This window comes from Ixodes scapularis, unplaced genomic scaffold (genome assembly GCF_016920785.2).
Source record: "Ixodes scapularis isolate PalLabHiFi unplaced genomic scaffold, ASM1692078v2 ptg001212l_1___fragment_1__unscaffolded, whole genome shotgun sequence".
Taxonomy (NCBI): Eukaryota; Metazoa; Arthropoda; class Arachnida; order Ixodida; family Ixodidae; genus Ixodes; species Ixodes scapularis.
Window position 1 is genome coordinate 2,368,432 of NW_024610117.1, and position 25,439 is coordinate 2,393,870.

Genomic DNA, 25,439 nt, shown 5'->3' on the forward strand with positions numbered 1-25,439 from the left:
ATTTCATCCGAAAGCGTCTGTAAAAACTTGAAACGGGTTGCTAAAACATCTGTGTGACTGGGGAACAATATGTATATTTTTGTTGCCAAGGTGCAAAAACATTGGTGGGTTGTTAGGGAATGCGCTACTCTGACCCTTCGGTAACGCCACACAGGCAGATCATCCTTTAGGAAACGCTACTGCCGACCTCTTCAATTTTCTGTTCTTGGCTTTCTTTTCTTGGTTTCTCTTTTTGATTTCCCTTTTGCGTCCTATTATTTTTGCGGCCTCATTTTGGCTTTTGTTGCGGGGTTAGCGTTCCTTAAGGATCCTTGCGCATTCGCTAAGAACCCACCAATGGATATCCATTTATTTATTTTTCCGGTTTCTGTCGCACGCAGACCCGCGTCGGCTTGCCGCTTCGTACGCCGCATTTGGGCCAGCCGAGCAAGGCGCTATTAAGCCGGGAACACATTTGCGAAAAAAAACCGAATTTTGTGCGAAAACCACACACGAAAATCGCACGGCAGCTAGGCTCCTCCCCTTTTCCGAAAATCGGGAGCGGTTCGAAAGGTCTGCAGCGCCAGATATTTTCGCACGGCGCCTCCGAATCCGGGCGGAGGAGCTCGGTGAGTGAAAGCCCGGAACAGGACGGAACGAAAAGATACGATCGGCTCGCAACATGGCGGCTCACGCAACCTCGGAAGCAGCGCAGGCAACATCGTATGCCATCCCTGCTTTCTCGTCTCAACCTTCGTAGAAAACCCCTTCTGTCTTGATCAAAGGGTCGCGTGGCATTCAACGAGGTTTTAATAGCTGAAGTTTTTAAGAGGCGCGAAATATGGGACGCCAGTTCGCCAGACTACCGCACAGCCTCCTGAAGTCGGAGCACGAAAACCGCAGTGCATTGCGATTTCCGCGCCGCGCATTCCAGCTCATGTGGCTCGTCTTCCGAAAATCGCACGCTACGATTTTCGCAGCCTCCGATTTCTCTCCGATTTTCGGTTCGTTTTTTCGCAAATGTGTTCCCACCTTTAGCGCTCCTCTGTCTCGTTCGCCCGCCTTGCACGCTGAGCTGCGTCTTGCGCGGCCTTCGCGCTCGCACTGGCTTCCGCCCATGTGACGTTGCCATCCCTTTCGCCTTTCTCCTTCACTACACAAATTCCTGTCCGCTTGGCTCCCTTCTTGTGACGTTTTTTTTTTTTTTTTGTGCGCGGACGGACACCGTTTGCGGACAAATGAGTGCTGCAATTAATTTAAAAGGCACTGGATGGTGTTTGGGATCCCGTGAGCACATATATCTTCTAGCTGCATCTTTTTCCGCAGAAGAAATTTGTGTCTGTAAATGTTTGGTGAGTGGCGTCACGACGAACCCCGAGCCCGTCGTAGTTTCAGACCTAGTGAGGCCTGGCTGTGCGTGAAGCATTCGAGTACGTGTAAAAGGGCATCCTGATGGCTGAACTCGGCCCTGTGCTAATACCCACTGGCCCCCACCAGAACTTTTTCCTTAAACGGGTGTCCTTGTAGATACCGGCGAGGATGATTTGCTCAGTCGTCTCATCTGTACTTTTCTTCGTTCTTTCACTTCTACGTTCCCAATTTTAATTGCGCTCTCTTTTTTCTTGTATATTTGGCGTCTTTTGCTGTGCAACTTACGGACGCAAGCTGAGGTCGGAACCAGGTTTGGTAACTTATGTTGCGAACGTTGCTTTCTAGAATGAAACAAACTTTAATACTCGTTACACACAAAAAAAAATGACTTGCTTCAATTTTTTTTTAAATGTAACTAAATCCTTATTTTGTTATTCTGAAATGTAGCTATAGGTAGACGTAAAGCGTTGTATTCAGTCTGCTTGATTGAGAGTGAATATTTCCTGTACAGCAGCATAACCCACTCTTCTACGAGGCCACTATTGTTAAAATATGCGTTTTTTATTTAACCTAGGGTACAACGGGGCTGCAGAAAGCAGCTCGCCTCTCTCACTTCAACGTTGTCAACAATGCCAACACCGTAGGCCGTGTGCTTGGATACCATCAACAGGTATCGTACAACATTCACGTTCCGTTGTCGTAATACTTCGAGACGAATATCGTCATTTTAAATAAGGCCTAACAGGCACAGGCTAGAAAATGAGCGACTTCGGGTAAGTCATATGCAGGGTGTTTCACTAACAACAAAAATAATATTTACAACATAAAAAAACAACATAAATAACTATTTTGAGGGGGATAGCGTTGCCGAACACGGCTGACGTCATATGGATTCAGGACAAAAAAAAATAAGTGCCGAAAAATCAACCGAAAAACAAATAAGAGATGGAGCAAGCTAGAATATTATTCCACCATTCTTGGAAATAAAGCGATTGTGTTCCACGCAAACAACATACATTATCTGGCTAAAAGCTTACGCGTATTTTTCTTCCCACAAACACCCTCATAAGGTTCGTTTGAAAATAATGTAGCGGAATATGTCGTCCAAGTTTCGATATTGTTCGTTCTTCCCATGTTCTTTCCCACATTTGAAAAGAAACATGTTCGGCGGAAATCGGCCTGGTTGGTAGCACCAACCAAATCTCGAAAGGAAGCCCGACGTTTTGAAGCCAACTCGGTTTCTTCTTCAAGGGTAACTGAAAATACGCGGAGCAGCACAAACTCCTAACCTCTTCGTCTTATAAAAAAAAAAAAAAAAAATTTAGTTTCGGAGAGCTTTTTTTTTGAGGTCACAGAGGTCATGTGCGCGCACAAAAAGGACAATGCACTCCGGGGCCTGTATAGGTTTCCTGTCTTATGCTGGATTTGCCACGATTCCAAGAAAAGTCGTCTTTCGATATTTGCCTCTTTGTCGACCACGTCCGCGTTCGCAAAGTCAACGCTATGGTGTAGGGCAGTGCTTCTCAACCACTGACTATTCGCGGACCCTTCGTGGATCCACGGAGATGATGGAAGACCCCGTTCGTGGTGAGGGGAAGAGAAAGCTATAGGTTGATAATGATGATTATTCAAACTGCGAGTTGGGCTAGTTGGTACTTACGCTTTGTAAATAAACTGTATTAAAACTGCGAGTTCGGCTAGTTGGTACTTATACAGGGAGTTGCGAGTTGGGCTAGCTGGTACATTGGCTGCACATAGTGATAGGTATTGGAGTCTGGCCGACTTTAATAATACCAAGACTATGAGAAATTTCAAAACGAATTTGGACCGCGAGATACGTGAGGCATTCATGATAATAGCGCATGGCACGAATGTGTCTATTAGTGCTCCTTGTGTTGCCGTATCCAATAAGGAGCAGGCTTTTATCAGTCACTCGACAGTTACGGCAGGCATTCCAGGGGGTTAATGAAAGTCCATCAGTTTTGCGCATGTGCGGTTTTATTCTTCTTTTGATGTGTTTCCTTCATTAAAGCTCAGTTGCAAGTTACACCTCGTCCTCTGTGCTTCTTTTTTTGTCCATGTTTTGTATGCGTATGTACTATGTGCCACCATGATAATGGTTCATTAAGTAGATATTATTACGGGCTGGTGCGAAGTAGACTTCTTTAGTTGATGTATACAAGAGAAACCTCATCCGAAAATTGGAACGCTTTTTCTCAATCGGATAAAGGACAACTTTTATTGCCAGGTTGACTGACGAGGCAGGGATTCGCGGACCCTTAAATGCCTTCGCGGTCCCCAAAATGTCGGCTGACCCCCATTTCGGAAACACTGGTCTAGGGTATCCCAATATTCGGCGATGGCGCTACGTCCACTGTTCAACTTTCGCATGTCTTTCTTGTGTTGGCCGATTTCCTCGGGAAAGCTATGTATGTGATTGTTTCTGCATTCTCAAGAAATTGATCGTGAAAAATGTTTTTAGCACACCTCAAATCTATCGAGCCGAAGACGGATTGTACCTTGCCAATGTTCGATGCGCAAGTGAACCGGCGAGGGCAAGATCTGACGTTTACGGTGCACAGAAAACCAATACACACAGGAAGCTAACTCCATTTTGACTCTAACCACCCAACAAGGCATAAGGCGTCAATTGTTTTAACCCTGAGGCGTAGGACAATGATTACCTGCTCGTCCGAAACCGATAGCAAGAAAGAGAAGACCATAATTGCTGACTTAAAGAAAAATTGCTACTCTAATAGCACCATTGAGCGCGTCGGCCGACGCCAAAGACTCGCCAGATAAAACCAGATGCTTCTAGAAGGAAGGCAGTTCATTGAATCGCGCCCATTAGCGACCACTACGTAAAGGGGACCAGAAAAGCGCTTGCACGAGTATTGGGAAAGGAAGAAATTCTGATGGCCCACAAGCCCGCGTCTACACTGGGAAGGTTCATATTAAGACCCAAAGATCCTCTACCAAAAGAAAAAAAACATAGGGTGTGGTTTACACCATTCAATGCGCAGACGTAGAGTGTCATCCCAGGTGGCACGCCAGAGAAATGCCCAACGTAGGCAAAGTTCTGGCAAACATAAGGGCCCAACTTTGGCCCAGTTAGGTTTTGCACCGTGGCGTTCATCAGTGCCAAAGTACGTTGCCTAATTATAGCCCAAGTTGGGCGATACTAGGGCATGCCAAAGTTTGGCTCTGCTCTGGTCCGCCACAGAAGTGCCGACGTAGTGCCACACTGGAGCCCTAACTGCCACAGAAACACCTAATTTGGGTATTTCGGACATGACAAAGTTTGGCTTTTCTCTGGTCCGCCACAGGGGTGCCGGAGTAGTGCCATATTTGAACTATAACTGCCAGAGCAAAGCCTAATTTGGGTATTTGGGACATAACAAAGTTTGGCTGCTCTTGGCTCGGCCACAGAAGTGGCGAAGTAAGTGCCACACAGCCAAGCAACGCCAATTTGTTGATATTTCGGATAAGCCAAAGTTTGGCTTTTCTGTGATCCGCCACAGCTGTGCCAAAGTAAGTGCCGGACCTGAGCCATAACTGCCAAAGTAAATCCTAATTTGGGAATTCGGTGCATGCCGAAGTTTGGCTCTTCTCTGGCTAGTCACTCGAGTGCCAAAGAAGTGCCAAACGTGCCAAGGAAAGCCGAGAGGCCTGCTGAAGTTTGGAATCTCTGTGGTGTATCACAAAAGTGCTCTTTCGCGCACTCAAGAAGAAAATTTAAGTTAAATAAGATTGGAAACACGATGGTCGGATCTCATCATCTCCGTTCGTAAGCAGCACGGCGGTGCTTGGCAGTATAGTGCCAGTACCGACCGAAAGTCGGTTTCAATATCGCTCAAATGTCCAGTTTTTCAGCACCGTTTGATATCCGGCAACTATTGCCGTACAGTCGTTTTGCCCCGGCCTAGCGTTCGCGCAATATTGTGCGAATACTGTAGGATGACCATGCTCAGTATTGGCCAAACGTCGTGCAAGTATGTGTTGTATAGGATATTGCATATAATTTGTCACATGTCGTTAACATGCGCGGAAGAACAAAATTTTTTCGAACGCTCCCAGAAGTTTGTTAAATCACTATCATTACACACAGCTTATTTTCGACATATTTACAAAGATCACACTTCGCTGTAAAATCAAAAACAAATGATAAAATATAAATAACACGGATTTCATGCCAAGCAAAACTCATAAATCAAAACACAAACAACCGCAAAGATTGAGAGGAAAGCAGAAGTACTATCAGAAGCATGCTTGTACTGTACTTACTAATAAACGCGATATAATGTAATCCTTAACCGATGCATAATCCGACTCGGGCAGCCCCAAAACTCAATCGTGAAAGAAGTTTGGGCAAATTCAACTGACGTCTTGTCGTCGGCGAAGAGCAGTTTTTGTCGAAGCGCGTCCAACAAACAGAGCACAAGAATTCCACGGACTCCGGCGAGAAAAATGGCTATTACAAAACAATTGGCGTGGATGTATTCCGGCCATTGACAACCCAAAAGCACGACTGCGTCTGAAACGCACGAAAGCAACAGAAAACTGAAGAGCGCATTTTGGGAACCGGACTTACGTGGCCCTCCTATTTCTATAACTATAACTTGGCAAACGGCCCAAAGTATTCAACAGATTTTCCATCAGAGCGACAGAGAGAGTCACGTGATAAATTTTCGTCCAATCAGTTTTGTACTACGCGTTCTTCGGAGTGAAGTGACGCGTCTCGCTCCACCCTTCTGATTTGCTTAATGTGGCCGTCGCGATTGCTGACAGCCACACAAAGACAGAAAAGCAGGTGAGGAGGCGTGGCAAAAGGCGAGGTCGAAGGGGCACGAACATTGTAGCTAATCTACCTCTGCATTTTTGACTGATAGGGAAGACATTCCATGGCTCGTACCCGAGGCTTGGAATGTCACCTTTGGTTAGGGGGTAGGCAGGGGGTGGGGGCGTGGAGTGAAAGACTGTGAGGGTTGATGTTGTCTCATGCTTCAAAATAACTTTGAAAAAAATGTGAGCGCAGCTCTTGAGGAGGAGGAGGGAAGGGTACTGAGGGGAGGGTAAACACTTCTCCTCTTCCTCCTCCTCCCCTCATTCTTTAATATGCTCCGGGAAGGTCACCTGACCTCGGGGGGGAGGGGGGTCACGTGACCTCGGGGGGTCATGTGACCTTGGGGGGTCACGTGGAGGTCATCTTGGAGGGTCACATGACCTCGAGGTGACCTTGGGAGGGGTCACGTGACCTCGGGGTCACGTGACCTCGGGGTCACGTGAACTTGGGGTGACCTTGGGAGGAGTCACGTGACCTCGGGGGGTCACATGACCTGGGGATCACGTGACCTTAAGGTGACCTTGGGATGACCTTGGCGACGGCGACGGTGACGCCGACGCCGCTCAAGCCGGAAACGGGCGCCTAAGAGCTCTAAAAATCGTCCCCGCCAAGATTCTATCCTAGTTCCCCCAAGTGTGAAGCGGGCGCAATGCCACTGAGCCCCTGTCGTTCTCGCTTTTTGTTATCGTTAAGATTTGACAGTGCTCAATCACAATGCAAGACACGCAAAGGGCTACGCTTGCTTTTGCAATGCGCCGCCTAATAATGATAGCTGTTGCGGACACGTGCACACATCAGTCTCGCGCAGCGCTTGCTCGACGGCAGCAGTTTCTGCAATGTCGAACCATTCTCACTGCGCGTCCTGATATTGGCATGTGTACTTACGCGCGAACACAACAACCCGGCGAAATCTGCGTTTGCAAAGCTAGGTCCAGCCGCGGCAAAACATTCAGCCCAACTTTGGATTGGAGAAATCAAGAAAAACCCAAAATAAAATAAAATGTTGCGAGCAGAATAAAACTTGATTTCTATTTAATTAAGTTGCATACCACTCGCGTACATCCAATACCTCATCAACCACACTGCAAGGCAGTAAGCAGAAGTGTTGTAAGTTGGGCGAGTTGGTATGATGACATGATGAACAGAACAGCGCACACAAAGACAAGGACAGAGAAAAGGAACATGCAGCGCTTGTGTGTCCTGCATGTTCCTTTTCTCTGTCCTTGTCTTTGTGTGCGCTGTTCTGTTAATCAAGGCAGTAAGCCTAGTTCTGGTGCTTGTTTGGCGACTTTGGCCCGTAGCTGCTAGATGACAGCCAAACTATCGGGAAGCGAAGCCCAACTTTGGCACTTGTTTGGCGACTTGGGCCCAAAGATGCCAGATGTCAGCCGAACTGCAAGGCAGTAAGGGTAACTCTGGCACATATGTGGCGAGTATGGCCTAAGTGGCAAGATGACAGCCGAACTATCAAAAAGTGAAGCCGAACTTTGGCATTTCTTTGGCGATTTTGGTCCAACAATGCCAAATATCAGCCGAACTACCAGGAAGTAAGCGTAACTTTTTTATTTGTTGGGCGATTTAGGCCGAAAGATGCCAGATGACAACCGAACTACCAGGCAGTGAAGCCTAAGTTTTGCACTTGTTTGGCGAATTAGGGCCGAAATACCCAGACTCCTGCCAAGGGAGGTCAGGTTTGGCTCTGCACTGGCTGCTTCAGACTTTTGAAAGCCCTAAACTCCCAGACAGCAGCGAAATTGTGGTCCAGGGCTCTGTGCTACCTGGGATGCAACCTACATCGACGGGACGAAGGAATTTCCTGAGTGAATCCGCCAACACAAAAACAATGTACGAAATTTTGACAGTGAACGTAGCGCCATCGCCGCCCAACTTTGCGATACCCGAGGCCATGGCATTGACTTCAATAAATCGCACGTGTTTCATTTGTAACAGAGCCAAATATCCGAAGACTCATCTTGGAACCCTCGGAACTCCAGCATACGCCAGGGAACCTAAACGGGCCCCTCGGCGCATTGCCCTCTGTGTGCACACATGGTCGTCGTGACCTGGTTCGAAAGCTGAGACGACCATCTTCATAACTAAAACAACAAATTTTTTGTTTTGGAAGACGAAAAGGTTAGGAGCTGCTTCTCCTCCGCGTGCAGTCAGTCACCCCTGACGAAGAAACTGAGGTAGTTTCGAAACGTCGGGTTTCCTTTGGTGCTTTTATCGGAGCTACATTTTTCCTACTTTATTTCGCACCTGTGTTCCCGTCTTTAGTGACTCACTGTGTAGAAAACACGACAAGCGACTCCGATGTCTCGGAGGAAATGTATTTTAATCACGCGCTCTCGAGACCACATCACCGTTTGTGCTTGGCGATGGAGCTGCAAGCTTAAAGGGAAAATAGAAAACAACGAAGCATGGGGCCCCTGCAGGGCTCCCCCCTAGCAACATAGAGCAAAATGTGTCACTCATGGGGCAGAGTCAGATGTTCCATGAGACACGCTTAGTGACGGGTGGCGAATTTGTAGGCGCGTGGGAGTTTGCTTGTTGTATGATCGGAGTCGGAGGTAGAGGATTATCATCCAGGAAGGCTGGCTTTATGCGGTCCATGGCAACGATCTCTGTTCGACCGTGCAAATCGATGGTCATCGTTTTTGCCGTACGGTCAATAACCTTGAACGTCCCGTCGTAAGGCGGTGTCAAACTCCTCTTGAGGCCCTCCTTCCGCAGGGAAACGTGCGTGCATGTTGTTAGATCTTGGCTTACAAAAACTCTCCGGGAGCTTGGCAGGCGAGGCGGTGTTGGTTGTAGCCGTTGGAAGATCTCCCTCAAGTTTTTCAAGTATGTCTGAGATGGGAGTTATGCAAATGTCTTGGGTGCTTTGAAGAATTTTCCGGGTAAACGAAGTGGTACACCATACACCAACTCTGCGGAGGCGAAATTCAGGTCTTGTTTGTATGTAGACCGGATACCGAGCAGGACAAGAGGCAAATGGTCCACCCAGTGAAGGCGTTCGTCTCGTGCCGTGATAGCCGCTTTGAGCTGCCGGTGTAAGGGTTCCATCATGCCATTAGCCGACGGGTGGTATGCGGCGGTGTGGATGTGGCGGGCCCCGAGCAGGTCAGTTAGGGCCGTAAACAAGGTGCTCTGGAACTGGCGTCCCCTGTCTGTCGTTACTGTTGATGGACAACCGAAGCGAGAAACCCACGTCCCTACAAATGTTCTTTCGACGGTCTCAGCAGAGAGGTCGGCCAGTGGAACTGCTTCGGGCCACCTTGTGTACCGATCAACAGCTGTTAAAATGTATGTAAATCCTCGAGATGGTGGGAGAGGGTCTACAATGTTGATGTGCACGTGGTCGAATTGTGCACCCGGATTAGGGAACGGTTTGAAGGGTGTTAGGGTATGTTTGTTCACTTTAAAGCTCTGGCACTGTAGACATGTCTTTACCCAACTGCGCACATCTGTGTTCATTTTTGGCCACACATAGCGTGCTGTGATCAGTCGTTGTGTATTTCGGATACCTGGATGGCTGATGGCGTGCAGTCGGTCTAAAACCTGGCGTCTCAGGGGCAACGGAAGAAAAGGTCGTGCTGTTCCCGTAGATATGTCACATGTGATTGTGGTTGAGGAATTCGCGAGAGGTATGTCCTTGAGTACAAGTGTGGTCGTTGCATTTCGCAGAACTTGTAACTCTGAATCTACCTGCTGTGCTGCAGCTAGGGTCTGAAGGTCCACGGAGGCAGAAGTAGAAGAGAAGGCACCAATGCGAGAAAGCGCATCGGCTGCGCTGTTGTCTTGGCCCTTGACATGTCGAAGGTCGGCGGTAAACTCGGAGATGAAGGCAAGATGTCTTATCTCACGCGCGAAGTATGTGGTGTGGTTGCCCCGAAAGGCATATGTCAGGGGCTTATGGTGTGTGAGTACATGAAACGGTCGTCCTTCTAGGAAGTAGCGGAAATGTTTGACAGCCAAATAATTTGCAAGTAACTCACGCCCAAAGGTACTATAGCGGGTTTCCGCAGGCTTCAGTTTTTTTGAATAGAAAGCAAGCGGTTTCCAGACTGCGTCTAGCTGTTGTTGCAGGACAGCTCCTACAGCTGTGTCGGAGGCGTCGGTGAGGAGTCGGGTGGGTGCATCGGAAAGTGGGTGGACAGGAAGTGTAGCGTTGGCTAAGGCCTCTTTCACTGTGGAAAAGGCTGACGCAACCTCTTCGCTCCATGGGACTTCCGATGACGGTCCTTTCTTTGTCTGCAAAAGGTCTGTCATTGGTTTAAGAATTTTCGCGCACTGTGGTATGAATCTGCGATAGAAATTCACCAGACCCAGGAATTCTCGGAGCTTACGCAGAGATGTTGTTTGCGGAAACTCGCGAATCACCTTTACCTTGTCTTCCAGCGGATGGATTCCTAGCTGGGTGATGCGATGGCCAAGGAATTCTAAGTAATCCACTCCGAAGACGCACTTAGTAGGTTTAAGGACAAGGCCGAATTCCTGTAGCCAGTCGAATAAAACACTGAGGAGTTGCTGGTGCTCGTTTGGTGTGGCACTGGCTACAAGAAGGTCGTCCAAGTAAGCGAAAACAAAAGGCAGATTTCGCGTGACCTTGTCAATGAATCGCTGGAACGTCTGAGCAGCGTTTCGCAAACCGAAGGGCATACGGGCGTACTCAAACAGTCCGAACGGTGTAATGATGACCGTTTTCACTATGTCTGCCGGTTCCACAGGAATTTGATGATACGCTTTTACCAAGTCAATTTTGCTGGAGATGGATGTACCTGTTAGATTTTCAGAGAAGCTCTGGATATGCGGCAGGGGGTAGCGATCGGGAACTGTGCAGGCGTTCAGCGCTCTATAGTCTCCGCTCGGTCGCCAGTCGTTGGGGTCTTTCTTAGGGACCATGTGCAGAGGTGATGCCCGATTGCTCGCTGAGGGTCGTACGATGCCTAGCTGCAACATATGGTCGAACTCACGTCGTGCGATGGCGAGGCGCTCGCCGGCAAGCTGGCGCGGGCGTGCGGAGGCGGGTGGGCCAGTTGTTATGATGTGGTGCGTGACTCCGTGCTTGGCAGGGAGTTCAAGGCTGTTGGGTCTTAAGAGTATGGGGTATTCAGTGAGGATGGCTTCATAGCGCGATGTGGCTGGAAGTGGTTGCAGCGAAGTCACCGTAAAGTTGGAAGCCTTGCACTGACAATGATGTTGTCGAATCCGTGAGTCGCCGTGCTTGAAGGTTCACACACAGACCCGAATGTGAGCGGAAGTCTGCTCCTAATATTGGTTGTCGCAAGTCGGCTCCGATGAAAACCCATCGAAACGTTCGACGCAGTTCGATTTCGATGGTGAGGGATCGTTGCCCGTACGTCTTGGTCGCAGAGCTGTTGACGGAACGCAGTGGAGGTGAAGGCGCCTGCTGCTGGAGGCGGTCGTTGCGTGACGCTGGTAAGATGCTGACTTCAGCTCCAGTGTCAACAAGGAAGCGGTGCCCTGAGATTTGATCGACGACAAAGAACAAGCGGCTTGTTGTGTGGCCTTGGTTACCCGCCGCTGCTAGTGCTGGGCCTCGGCGTTTCCCGACCACGAGCAAGGTCTCGTGCACCGTGTGGCTCGCTCACCGAAGCGGCGATAGTACATAGCAGTGCTGGTCAGAACGCGAATCTCGTGGGGACGCAGACCTGTAACGAGAGGGAGTGCGTAGCGGGGATCGCGACGGTCGCGCTAGAATTGTTTGCGATTGACCCATGGCAGCAATGGCGTTCGTGAGCTGCTCCAGTTTTGTTTCTGTGTTCAAAGCCCGTGTTTACCAGGCTGTTGGTTGCAGTTTTGCGACAGCACTCACGGTCTGCGAGGAATATTCCGCGGTGCGGTCGGCAACCACTGCCGGGACGTCTAGGGGCATGTCGTCCGCAGTGGCCACCATCATCCGCATGCCTTGAGGAAGCTTCTGGACGAACAACTGCCGCAGGATGGAACATTGTGCTTCTGAAGCTTGCGGTCCTAACAGCTGCTTCATGCGGCGTAGAAGTTGCGTCGGGCGACGATCGCCCAGTTCTTCGGCAGTGAGGAGCTGTTGGATGCGGGAGCTCTCTGATGTCATTGTCCTGGCGAAAAGTATTATCTTCAAATGGTCGTAGGCATCTTCTCGTGGCGTAGTCGAGCTGGTCTGCCACCTCCGCTGGTAAAGAGGTGACGACGTGGTAGTAGCGCGTCATTTGCGTTGTGATCCTTCTCAGGTGGAAACGGGCCTCGTCCTGAGTAAACCAGACTTGCGGGTTCTTAGCCCAGAACGTTGGCAGACGAACCTCGATCATAGCGAGAGCGGAGTCACCACAGGTTGCTGTCACGTCACCGTCGGAAGAAGCCTTGCCTTGTTCCATGTTTAGCTTGGATCCGGCGTGCGAGGTGTAAACGTGACGCTGTTCAAGATTCCGGGACACCAGTTTGTAGAAAACACGTCAAGCGACTCCGATGTCCCGGACGGAAGGTCTTTTAATCACGCGCGCTCGCGACCACATCACCGTTTGTGATTGGCGATGGTGCTGCAAGCTTAAAGGGAAAATAGAAAACAACAGAGCATGGGCCCCTACACACTGCTTCTCATTCAAATACGCCTAGCTGTTGTTAGAAGCAAGAAAAACAAAACAAAAAAACAAAATTTATGTTGACGATGAGGAAATTGTTTTTTTTTTACTTCATACCATCGCAATGAGCCGATGATCTTTTTCGGGTAGTGAGCGCCGGGAAGGTGTGAAGACTCTATAAATGAAGTATAGCATCCTCCTTTGAAGGAGAAACTGATGTGTCTTCTATGTTCATTTAAAAAGGGTGGAACGCTGCACCTAAAAATGGGGAGCAGATTTGCTCCCTTAAAAGACATATCCAAAGACGAAAAAAAAAAATGCGTTAAACAACGTGGACAAAAATTATATGATAAATAAGATTTTTAAAAAAATGCACAGCTATATTTACGCTGGGAATTGAATTTGTAGTTGACGCCCGTGAGAGCCCGCGGAAACGTGGCCGCTATTGACACATTGTGCTTGCGTTCTTTTGGGAGCCTTAAATGAGCTCTAAATGTTGCTTATTAATCTTCTATTCAGGTGCAAAAAAAACGAAATGAAAATGAATATGTAACTTTTAGAGCCCATACGAGCTCCCGAAGAAAAAAAAAAACGCGTGCACCAGGTGGTAAGCCGGTACGCCGGTTAGAAATTAGCGGCGGCGCTGGCGTCGTTAAGAAGCGTGCTCAGCCGACAGTGTGAGCGTTCTGGGAGCTTTAGCGGCAGCACTAAACGGCACCGGCGTAACTTGCGCCTGCAGTAGCGCGGAGCGGCGGCGCACAGGTCTGCCGCGTGGGAAGTAGCGGCTCCCACGAGCGCCAACTACAAATTCGTTTCGTGTCGTAAATACAGCCTTAAAACTATTTTTTCCTTTGTTAATTCATTTGATGACATTCGTTTTCCGTCCAGCCTTTGCCTGTGCATATGTCCTTTAAGAATAAAGTTGCTACACTTTTCTATCCAATTGAGAAAAGTTCCTCCCCTAAACCAACATGGCGGCTGGTAAACGAGATCCGGGTCGAAGGTTTAGCCAGCTGCACGCCTTTTCATCGGAGTGACAGAGCACGGCCAACAAGCTTTCCAAAGTTTTTTACGTGCCCTGTGACTCTCCAAACATCCACCTTCAAGCACCGGCATCATATTTTGTACGGGAAAGAGAGCAGTGTTTGCGTGCTGTGGTTCAGCGCTTAGGGCCAGGTCGTGTGATTGATATAAATGCCAAAAAATAATATTCAAAATATATCGTTGCAAAGACTTCTGTCAGGATTTTTGCAGCACTAAAAGAGAGAAATATTTGACATAGAGCTAGGCCAGGTTTGACGACACCTTTTACAAGTTTAAGCATGCGAACTCTAATGGAATTCCGTTCGAACTCAGCTGACCATTGTGATGTACAACACGGTAGGACAGCTGTCCGCTATTTCTCATGCCTCCAGCAGCGAACTTAGCGTCATCGTGGAAACATCAAAAACAAATCCGTCTGATACGCATAACAAGCTCAACGGCCTCCTAACGTCCGCTGATCTCCAAGTGAAACTGAAGCTGCATGTGATTACAACAATCATCTTGTGACAAGCATCAGGAAATTTCAGATTGGTCTAACACACCAATAGCCAATCGAGACTTGCCGATCTGCAATTACATGTCCAGATGTCACTTATTGGGTCTAAAATGCTACCGACTGGGTCGCACAATGTTTCAGAGTGGGAGATCCAAATGCAAAGCTGACATATTTTGATGACTGTAGAAAGAAGGTGCAAACCTACAGGGCACAGTCTGAAAAACCTGCTGATAAGAACAAAGACATTGTCATTAGAGGCAAGTTCTCCTACCTACTTTGGGTGAGGGAAATGACGCCATCACCTGACATTAGAAAATATAATAGTGCAAAAATAAATCTATACAATTTGTGGAAGAGATGTACGACGAAAAGCAATGTTTGGTAAAATACCATTTTCGAAATCTGCTTGACATGCACTCCAACAAGTCGACAAAAGATGTCAAACGGATGGCAGGTTCTGAGATCGATTGCCCTAAGTCTATTTCAAGAACAAATGCAGTTCGTTTCTATAGACAATTGCCTCTGTACAAAACATCCCAAGGTAACAGAAGCATAGTTTTGTTAGAGCGTCTGGGAAGGCACGATGCGATACTAAACGTGCATTAGGCTCATTGCAAATCCTTCAGAAGAGAGATGTTCACTTTCACGAAAACAAAAATAGCGGTCAGAGCGCAAAAAGTTTCAGCAAGAATTCAAAACTGCTCAGGTAATCAAAATTAACACTCTTCATCAGAAGCCGTTTTGTGAAGCAGTGGTGTGACCTCCAAATGTCTGTTTTGTCCGAAGCTCGGTGAACCTCTTCTCGGACGACCCTGGCGAGTGAGAGTGAGGGCGGGCGATCAGCAGCGGGTAGAATCTTGCAGATCTCAGACCGGACAATAGTCCTGACGATCTCTTGAAGGCTGTCGACACCGGTGGTGTACAGGTCAGTCGGGAAGCTGCGCCAGTTGGAGCAGCAGCTTCGCCGACGAGACAGTGGAAGTGGCTTACTTGGGACTTCAGTGTACGCTCGATATGGATGACCTCAATTAAAGGCACGGCCTCGCAGTGCCCTCAAGCTAGAAGTAGAGGTCCCCGAGGTGCTGCCCAGTTGTCCATACGTTGTGGTGGATTACACATTTATAATGTTGCAGCCAGTCCCCTATATCCTCGCGCTCTTAGCCGTGAAATGGCGTCGGAGTGCGAGGAGTATCAGGAAGGATGACGAGCGGTGGGGTAGTAATCGTCGCGTCCTGTTTCTTTACTTCCTGTGGCAGGGGACCGAGTTTCAATGGTTAAATTTGACGTATTCTACGAAGGGTATCCTTCCGAGAATAAATATCGCACTTGGTCTTTTGAGGGGTACAATTCACGGGTATATAATGTAAAACCCAGCACTTCCACCACAATATCACAAATAACGACTGATGAGGCGACGAATAGACAAAAATAAAATAAACGTTTAATCTGGCGAACTTGTGCCAAAAAAACAAGGAAGAGAATAACAGAAGGTAACAGGACGGCGTCGTAGGCGTCGATTGTCAATGTGAATGCAGAGTTGAACAATTACGAAATACTGCCTAGGTAAGGCGCGGCGCGGCCTATTTTGAGCCTTACCTACCCTATTGAAAAAACCAGCAAGGTTTTTTCAAGCTGGGCAAGCTGGTTTAGCTGGTTTTTAAGCTGGTTCGAGCTGGTTCGAGCTGGTTCGAGCTGGTTCGAGCTCGTCTAGGTAATATTCTAGCTGGTTCAAGCTGGTTCAAGCTGGTTCGAGCTGGCGCTGCAGCTGGGCAAGCTGGTTCGAGCTGGTACTGAAGCTGGTTCAAGCTTGGCAAGCTGGTTCAAGCTGGTTCGAGCTGGCACTGCAGATGGGCAAGCTGGTACTCGAGCTGGTTCAAGCTGGTCGTGCTGGTTCAAGCTGGTTCTGTATCTGGCCCAAGCTGGTTCAAGCTGGTCTTGCTGGGAGCGCGCACGCCAAGGTCGGCAAGAGCTTGTCGAACTGGCATTGCCGGGAGCGCGCGCGCCAAGGTCGGCTGGGGTGGGGACGATGCCACGTCCTGTTCTTTGCCCTCTCGGTTTTGGTAGACGACCGGGCGCTTCAGGCACGCTGCGAGCTTCCTTTGTGTGCGAGAAAAGAGAGAGAGTGAGTGGTTGGAACGGAGAATTTGAGACACGTTTGGCCACCTTGGGCACATTTTGTAGGGACGGCTGTGTGCGCGTCGTTTGGCGACTACTTGAACGGCGGTGCAAGCGAAGCGGGATTTAAGGAGACAGCGAGCGGCAGTCCGTTCAGCGCGGGAAGAAGTCGGATGCCCCGACTGAAGCGTCGTTTTGTGTCTTCGAACACCTGTGTGCTCGGGAATGAGGGTGGTGCCGAGGAGTATCGCCAATGCCATCCAAGCCACACGGATTTCCTCGCCTCTGCCGACTACGCAAGAGTACGCTTCGCCCCCATTACGGGCGGGACCCAAGTTCGCTTCTCTCATCCGTGTAGTATTTTTTATTGTTATTGCTTGTTTTTGGCGTGTGTCTAGTATTTTTCATGTTGAGAGATAAGCAATCTAGTTTTAATAGCATTGTTTGTTTTGCACCGAGAACTACTATCTGTGCGCCGGTTAGTACTGTGTCAGCGCAGTGGATGTGTAGCATCTGAGCTCATGTGAGCAGACCGCGAATACGAAAATAATAAATTAGATGCCGAGCTGGCTTTTCTGAAGCGTTTGGCTTGTTTATCCTGTGTATTCATTTAAACTGGTTAAAATAGTGGGGAAGTGCACCAGCCTAACCAGCATGGGCAGTTCACCCAGCATGACCCAGCATTTGCCCAGCATTCACCCAGCACGACCCAGCATCCAACCAGCACGACAAGCTGGGCATGCTGGAGAAATAACCCAGCATGAAGCTGGGATGCTGGGACCAGCTTGTGCTGGTTTTTTCAATAGGGTAGGAGCATAGAAATGTCTACATCGTTTGCTCTGGATGCATACGTTGTGAGCACGAACAAGCCCCTATACGGCTCTCCAAGATTCCGAAACCTTCTGCTTACATAAGGAAAGAAAGTAAAAACGGCTTGCAATGGTGGGATTTGAACCCCGTCCATCTGCGGTGGTGCCAAGCATGCTGCCGACTTGGCTAGCTGCGCACATGGCAATATGACCATTGCAGGGAACAATGAAATGGTACTGAATGAAAAGCACAGCTTTCACTGCGTGAAAAGAGGTAATGTGGCAACGCACCGTGTAAAAAAATAGAATTACAAAACCTGCAAGAGCTTCAATGCAAGCGCTACATTGTATCCCGATTCTAATATTACAATTCAAATTAAAGAGTTAAGAACAGAGCACCAAGAACGAATTAGGAAAGACAACCTCCAACCCTAATGAAGCACAAGAGGTGTCTTTGGGTGTTCTGATAGGAGACGATTATTAGCTGGATTTTGTTAACGGGCACGTAACAAAATTGGGTAAAACTTTGATGGCGTCAGATTCCTTGATATAATTTATATTTAGTGGACGGGTTCACATAACTGCGACGGTATTTGCATTTCCACAAGCTTCAATTTGCAGGTTTCAATAGACATCGGAAAGACGTAAGCCATCCTCAAGTGGTTTCGACAGACAGAATATTTAGGTTTGTCAAAGAACCCAGACAAGGTGTGAATCGGAAGCGCCTAAAAATCGTATAAAAAAAAAAAAATGTCGAAAGCGCGGGAAACGTAAAAATATACACCAAGCCGCAATATGTTGTACTTCAAAGAGGTTCATTTTATATTCGGAACTGAGCTTCAAATAATCTGGCAATTATCGCGAAACTATGAAGAACTGTCGATAAACTAATGATCTCTAACATACCTACAGACTTGCTCATGACCTTAGGAATGACATGGATTCCTTTGGGACGATTCATTCTTTTTTTATTGAACATTTGAACATCTGTAAGCTAAAGCGAAGATTACGCGACCTGCATTGCCAAGCACAGAAAAAAAAAGTTTAAAACCCAAAGGAAGTACTGGCGCCATTTGACATTCGATTGTGCCAAGCAATTTTTGCAAAAGATTCTGATGGACGTTAATTATTGAGCGCCCTACCTGGTGCTGATGGCTTCATGGGGAACCGTTGTGGTTTTCAAACCGTGAAAGTTGTGCCATTTTCAAACATATGGCAAATACCTTGACACAGATGGAGGCTGTGATATACTGGAATGACTCATTAATCTATATAATGAGCCAGGTGAACCATTTCGTATCCCAAGAGAGCAAGGCTCATGGCCAATTTTTACGCGGGGCCGTGTAAGACAGGCACAGAGTGAGGAATCAAAAAAGGTGCGAACAAAATATTACATCCTCAGGTTGACAAATGCGGGAAATTTGACGAACACGGCGTCGTCTAGGATAATTGTTGGTGATGTGCTTATTGCTTACAAGGTCCGACCATGTCTCGTGTAGAAAATGAGAAAGATTCACGGTGCTTGTCCTGTACCTGATGACTTGCTACTTGTGGATAAACACACGGATAATAATGAAGAGGTTAATTGAAATGCTGCTCCTCATTGAGTTAAAAAATGAACTCATCTTGCAGTTGGCAGTGATTGTGTTAAAGCGAAACAAAGCTAATATTTCATGACACTAAAGAAAACAATGAAAAGTAGCGCCGACAAGTCATATTTTATCAACACGCCGTACGACGGCCTTTCCTTCTACTCTCTTGCATTTTGAAACATAAATTTTATTAACATGCTGCAGCGTTAAACTTCGCGACCGTAGTTAAACTTTCTTTCCGTAAACTGTGGGCTACGGCTCTCCTATAGCAGCTGAGACTATAACGGTGTAATCGCAGATATCGCCGGTATGGGCGTCAAATAGGAGAAAATAGGAAATTATCCGTTTGATCTCAAAGAAAATCGTGCGAGTCCGTCGAAGAGCGCCACTTCCATGCCTGAACCTTCCCAGCAAATATGCAATGCGATTCTATTGAAGTTAATGTTGAAACCTTCGTATCGGCTAGGTTATCAAAGAGCGTGGAATTGAGGTCCAGTACTCTACCAAAATATTCCGCAGAATACCGGGAAATAGCCAATTAGGTTTTGGTGGGAAAGAGCTGGGGACAGACGGGGAGAGCGAGGTAAACCATTGATCTGTGAGCCAGGTTGTTTCTTTTTCAATAGCAGCAACCAACCTTGCTATAGTTAAGGTAATTAATTGTTTGGTATGTTACACATCCGCTTTATCGCTTTTGAGAATAGAGAATTCTGTCGGCTAGTATGAAATATCAGTGAGATGTTCCTTGCACCCTTATTTAAAAATCATAAACAACTTAACTCGATAAATTGGTTAAACTCACTGCTGACGCGTCGAGTTAAACCATGGTTTCTGAACGACGTCCCCGTGTTCAAATTGTAAGCTTCTACTCGCTATGAATATCAGGCTAAACATCTGCACATTAGACCCACCGGAGAAGTGGAGGAAGACAACATTCGACAAAAAGAGGGAACAGATGGCGAACTGGTCTTATCAAATGGCACAATATGAATAGTCAAACAGAAATTGCTATAGTTAAAAACATTGCTGAATGCCCACAAAAAAATGCGATCGGAAACGATCCCTCAGTAGCTTCTTTGTCGCTAGAGTATAGCCTGTCATTTTCAGTCATACTATCACCGGCTTGCGGTGCTCTCCATTGCATTACTATTAAAGCCGTGGCTCAGAGCTAACGCGTCGAATAATTTTGCAGCACGAGCCGAGCTGCATCGACAACACGCGCTTGTTTTCTTTCGTCACATGGCAGCTCCTCCATTTCGGCCAAAAATAAAATAAACGTCTTCCACTACAGTGGTTCATGGTTTTCGTGACGTCACACGAACCAATGCCTAAACGCTGCATTTCTATAATAGCGTAACTAAAGTGCAGACGTTTTCAAGCATGTACGTATGTTCATTGTAGCGTTCAAAAAGTGTAATATAGTACATCATTACGAGATGAGTGAGTTTCTTGCTTTCACTTTGATTTTAAACTGGTGAAATAGAATAGTATTACACAGCATCCCTCATTCTCAAGTCTCTTCGTGTTAAACGCGCTTTTTGCAATAAAAGTGCTCAGAGCTAGCTCTTTTTGTGGTATGATTTCGCAAATTCAAACACGTTGTTTGATCTGGGATGTTAAGGGGGATCCTAAGCCCTACAATGCTGGAGATATCGTCTTTTACCTTACGGAAAAAAATATTGGCAGCGACCTTTGAAGTTTTACAACAAATGAAATTTAGCATTTCAAGAAGCATCGTTTAATTGTGCTTAAAAAAAACGTTAAACGGTCGTATGAAGAGGTGAAGAATCTGTTTTTTTAATTTACCCGCTAAATTAATTGAAGCAACTGACTTGGTATAGGTCACATCACTTAAGGTTGCGCGACGTACATGTTGTATCTATATTTAGCGAGAAGACTGACTGTATATTTGTCACGCCTCATCAATGTCCCCGCAAAATCTAGCGGGTGAACGCTCTTTTATGTGAGGCAACGCAGGGAAACTTGTGAGGTCATTTTACCTCATACAGCGCCCGAGTCGATCAAGCCGCGCTTCAGGCGTTCGCCAGGAAGTAGAACATCACGGAATGTGCAATAAAATGTTTAGTGACTGACATTACGTCGCCTCAATTTAGTTCTCTGATAGCGGCTACAGATTGTCGGCACCTTCAATTAGTGATTCGAGAATGAAGACCCTCAATCAAGACTTGTTCAGCCCCCGCTGGCTCTTTCCTTAAGTAGCCTCCGAGCCCTTTTTTCTACCGCCGCATCTCGCTCCTGCCGACGATGGAATTACTAGCCTTCTACCAAGGATGGTTTGTCTATAGGTTGTTCCAAGTCACAGGACTCGATCTAAAATGTTCCGTAAAAATCTACGCCTGCACGTAGTAATCTAAACTTTTCGTCAAAGGTGTATTTCAGAGGTCTGTTTTTCTTGTAACATAAAAAGGCGTAGCTCTCTTTGTCAAAACATAGGGCCCAGAAACTAGCAAGGATCACCGGCGAGTGGCGGCGTAGATGACTAAGTCGAGTTGCGTGGTGCGTTTGCTGCGCGTAATCACAGATGGCGTCTGGAGCAGCGTCCGATGGTGTAGCTAACCAGGGAAAGAAAGCAGACGACACGCAGACGAAATCCGTGGGCAGCAAAAGCGCCGTCGTTATGCGAGCGCGTTTCTTAGAGCGAAGCTGTCTATGGCTAGGTTCTGGCAGATCGTTTCCGGGGTCAGACCGAGCGTAGACCAACAATTTCGCACTGTTAACGCTGCAGACTCCCGTGTCGCACGCGGGCGCCTTCTCTGTATCAAAGATTCGAAGTAAATACGAAAATAAAGCGTTGACAAACGCGCTTGCAAGATGCCATTTGATTTAGGCTTTTGCTTTAGAACACTCAATGCTGCAGGCGCCGCTACCGCACGCGTGCGTCTTTCCAACACAACCGTCTCTCGCTCTCGCTGACATTGCGCAATGCCACGCGCTCTTCGGCGGCTACCTGCTGAATATCGCGCTTCTAACCTTATCAGTTGGACTTCAGACTTCAAATGGGTCGCATCCATGTTTTACGTTCCGAAGAGGAGCAGCGGGAGAACGAGGAGCGTCGGCGCGCCCAGAAGCGGCACGCCATCAAGATAAAACCGCCGTTGCCGCTGCTCCCAGCCCGACATTGCAAATATCACCAGAGCGCCAGCTTCGTTGGACTTCCCTCTTCACGAGATGGAAGGGCTCTCAAGGTTTTTCCTTGAATTTTTGCTTCTATTGATCGTTTTTATTTTTTAAACAAAGGCACATTACAAATAGATTATGCTCATTTCAATAAACCATAGGGGTCGCGAGCAGTCTTATTAGAGAGGTAGCACTATCTATCAATACGTGCGCCAAACCCGCGCCGCTGGTCGACTTGCTCGTCTGCGTTTAGCCCGCCGTTGACCTTGGCAAGTTTCTTGGTACTATTTTATGCACAAAGAGAGCTACGCTTTGTAATTTTACAAGAAAAAACTGACCTGTGAAGAACGCATTTGACGAAATGTTTACATTGCTATTTGCAGGCCTTCATTTTTACGGTCTACTATAGATTGAGCCTAATGACTTGGGACACCCTGTATATCGAGCTCAAGGATATGGCTATATCGGGCCACCGATGTGTCTCGCAGCGAATGGCACAAATCGGGCAGGAAACGAGGATGTTTTATCTCGGATTTGTAGGCTCTACAGAGTGCAAAGCTATGTATCGGCCGGGAGCCTCGGCCTATGGCACCGGAGACGTTGGAGGAGTCAAAGCGTGTTCGCAACGGCGGAGAATGTGGGAGTCGGCGACGGACACGTGGAGACAGTGAAGGGTTCTCCAAGAGCTAAATTCGTGTATAATACTCGTGAATTCAATTCACGTGACATCAATTTGCACGCTAAATTTAGTCGACATTTTGAATTTCTTCACTAACTGGTGTTTTTGTGACGTGACGTAAATTTCTCCTCAAAATGTAGCGAGGAGATTGTATTTGTGTATAGGTTATTTGGTGTCACCTCACATGACGTCAATATCTCTGCTCAAATTAGCCAGAAAAGCAGAGACGGTGCGACAAAAAGTTGAAATATTAGAGGTTACAATACACTGCCTTTCATTCTAAAAAAAGATGGCATGTGATTGCAGCGTGAAACCATCTACGTCAGCGGAGACTTGATCTACGGATTTGGACGCACGTTGGGCGCTTTGGCTGCCGCGATGTTCGGGTCTACCCTAGTGCACCCGGGAGCGGCGTTCGGACCAAGAGTGGCGCTGGATGCCATAGGAAAGCACAGGTAACACGTGCCTTCATTAGGTATTCAATTATCCCCCTGTGAATCTTCGCCTATATTTCAAACAGAAGGCTTTATTGCGTCCTTGAGGCCTTAGCCAAGCCCACTACCAATGCTCTGAACACTTGGCGTGAATGTTAGCACTAAGAACCTAGTATTGAGAGCCTGCTCTGCCGACTACCAAATAATATTGAGGCTTAAGTTTTCATAGAATCGCCTTAAAATTAGGTCTCACTCCTGCAAGTGCAAATTTTATTACTCTGCCGTGTCTAAAAACGATATTGCGGTTACGAGCTATTTCTCATTTAGTGACCCCTTCGAAGCAACCGTGCTTGGCTATAATATTGTACGTTTGCATGCAGTGTTCGTTCTTCCACTTCAATGAGATGCATCTTATTTCCAAAGCTGGCTTTGTAACGTGGTGCAAACATTATTGTCGTAATGATTCAGTTGTATGCGTTATAAAAATAATATATGACGCCTATTCAGTACAGCAAACCAAGAAAGAACGAAAATTGAATGTCATGAACATTCTTATGCAGCAAAAACTTGGCATGCAGTGGAGATATGGCGATACTGGATCAAGAGCAGAAATATTCATGTAAACCGGAGGAGAATCATGGAGACCGGATAACGCTTAGATACCGAAAAGAAAAAAAAAATTGAATCGTTAAATTTATAAAAAAAAAAAAGAAAAAAAACATTTCGGCGAAACTGTTTTGCCGCATCCTTTGGTGGAGCAGGTCGTGTGTCATATCCAAGCCTGTGGCTCCGTCTAGCTAACGCTGGTCACACTGCACGGTGGTGTGTCCAATTCACATAATGTCACGAATGACAAATGCTGAGGCAAAGGATAACGGAATGAAATAAACGTTTATTGGGGCAAACTTGTGCTTAAAACAAAATAGAAGTAAGTTAGCGTCACAGGCGTCGGATGTCGGTGAAACAGCTGGATCGAACGCTGGGGCAAGACTGACTGCGGCTCGCCACGCGGAGCACGCGTGGGCTTCTGGAACAATCGGCATAGAAGGTTCGGCGTGTAGAAAATTTGGATCCAAACAAGCAACAGGGCGCTCGAATTCACCAGATATCTGAATGGAAGGAATAAATAGAACACACTTTGCTCTTAGGAATCATACCCTGGGCCTACGCACGAGAGTCAAGCGCGTTATCCACTCGGTCGCGCACCCGCTCACTGGTCAATGCGCGTGGTAATATATCGACGTGCGTGCGACACCGCACAATCTCTAGCTTTAAGGCGCTACATTGGATCTCCCGGAGATGGCTCTCTAGGCTGATGTCGAGCCCAAGAGGAAGAGCAATTGTGATGACGCTTAACTGCTAGAATATTGCACAGTCAAATTTTTGGCTGAAAGTAGGCGGCGAAGAAATGTTAGGGTAAGTAGTTGTGGTGGCATAAGCTGGACCAGGTTCAAGAAGTCAATGAATATAATATCATGAAAATTTTTGTTACACAGGCATTGTGACGCCTCTGAAGTCCCACGAAAATACGCTGACACTATTGATGCAGTGTCGACAAAAAACACAAAAAAGGTTATTTTTTTGGGGTAGAACAACCACACATCCATTCAGTGGCCATCATTTTGCCTTGTCAGAGTAGTAAGAATAAGCCGCAGGCGAGTGGCATCTTAATGATGTTTTTAAGAGGGTTCGGCAAGGAGGTAGAAGAGGCATCAGGAACTGATCTATGTATAGTCAGTGCATGGCTTACCTCCTCGGAAGAGCATATCCCACAATCTCATGATTGGTGCACAGGCCTAAGAGTCAATGTGCTCCTCTTGTGTGGGTTGTAGTGAATTGAAAGTACGGCTCTCAACGAACAACATTTTATGCAGGCCGTTAGAAGCGGAGCAGTGGTGAGAATGGCAGGGTATTCAATGAGAGTCAGGAGTGTTTTCAGTAGTCTGCATTCGAACATTATCCTTGGTGGGTGGAAATATATATATATATATATATATATATATATATAGATGCACTACTGGCATTTACGTGAACACCCAGGCATGGTGACATAAAAAATACAAAAGAAACATGCAAGAATGGATAAACACGCAACGCAACAAACATAACTACTAAACAAAGTGCTTCGGAGGGGTGTTACTAAAAGATAAGAACAGCGGAAGTGCTTTACCAGGGGCGACTTTCTGCCGAAGTCCCGGGTCCCCGAGCTTGTCTCTAGAATGTAATGGTAGCTTCCGAGGTTTTCCCCTCTGTTCACCCTCCTTCGATTTCGGATTCCTCTCACCATCGCTAGGTTGGGTTACGGACCCTGAGACGCCAACACCGATAGGGACGAGCACTTGCCGAGACACGTGCCCC

General features: G+C 47.2%; 1 protein-coding gene across 1 annotated transcript in view; it reads left to right on the plus strand.

Annotated features, from left to right (window-relative positions):
* LOC120848313 (medium-chain acyl-CoA ligase ACSF2, mitochondrial-like) overlaps positions 1-25,439 on the plus strand; it is a 261,125-nt gene that overhangs the window by 129,095 nt on the left and 106,591 nt on the right. The window contains exons 8-9 of the mRNA XM_042288177.1: positions 1,925-2,020; positions 22,954-23,102. Coding sequence (XP_042144111.1) covers positions 1,925-2,020; positions 22,954-23,102 — 245 coding nt within the window. The remainder of the gene's footprint in view (positions 1-1,924; positions 2,021-22,953; positions 23,103-25,439) is intronic.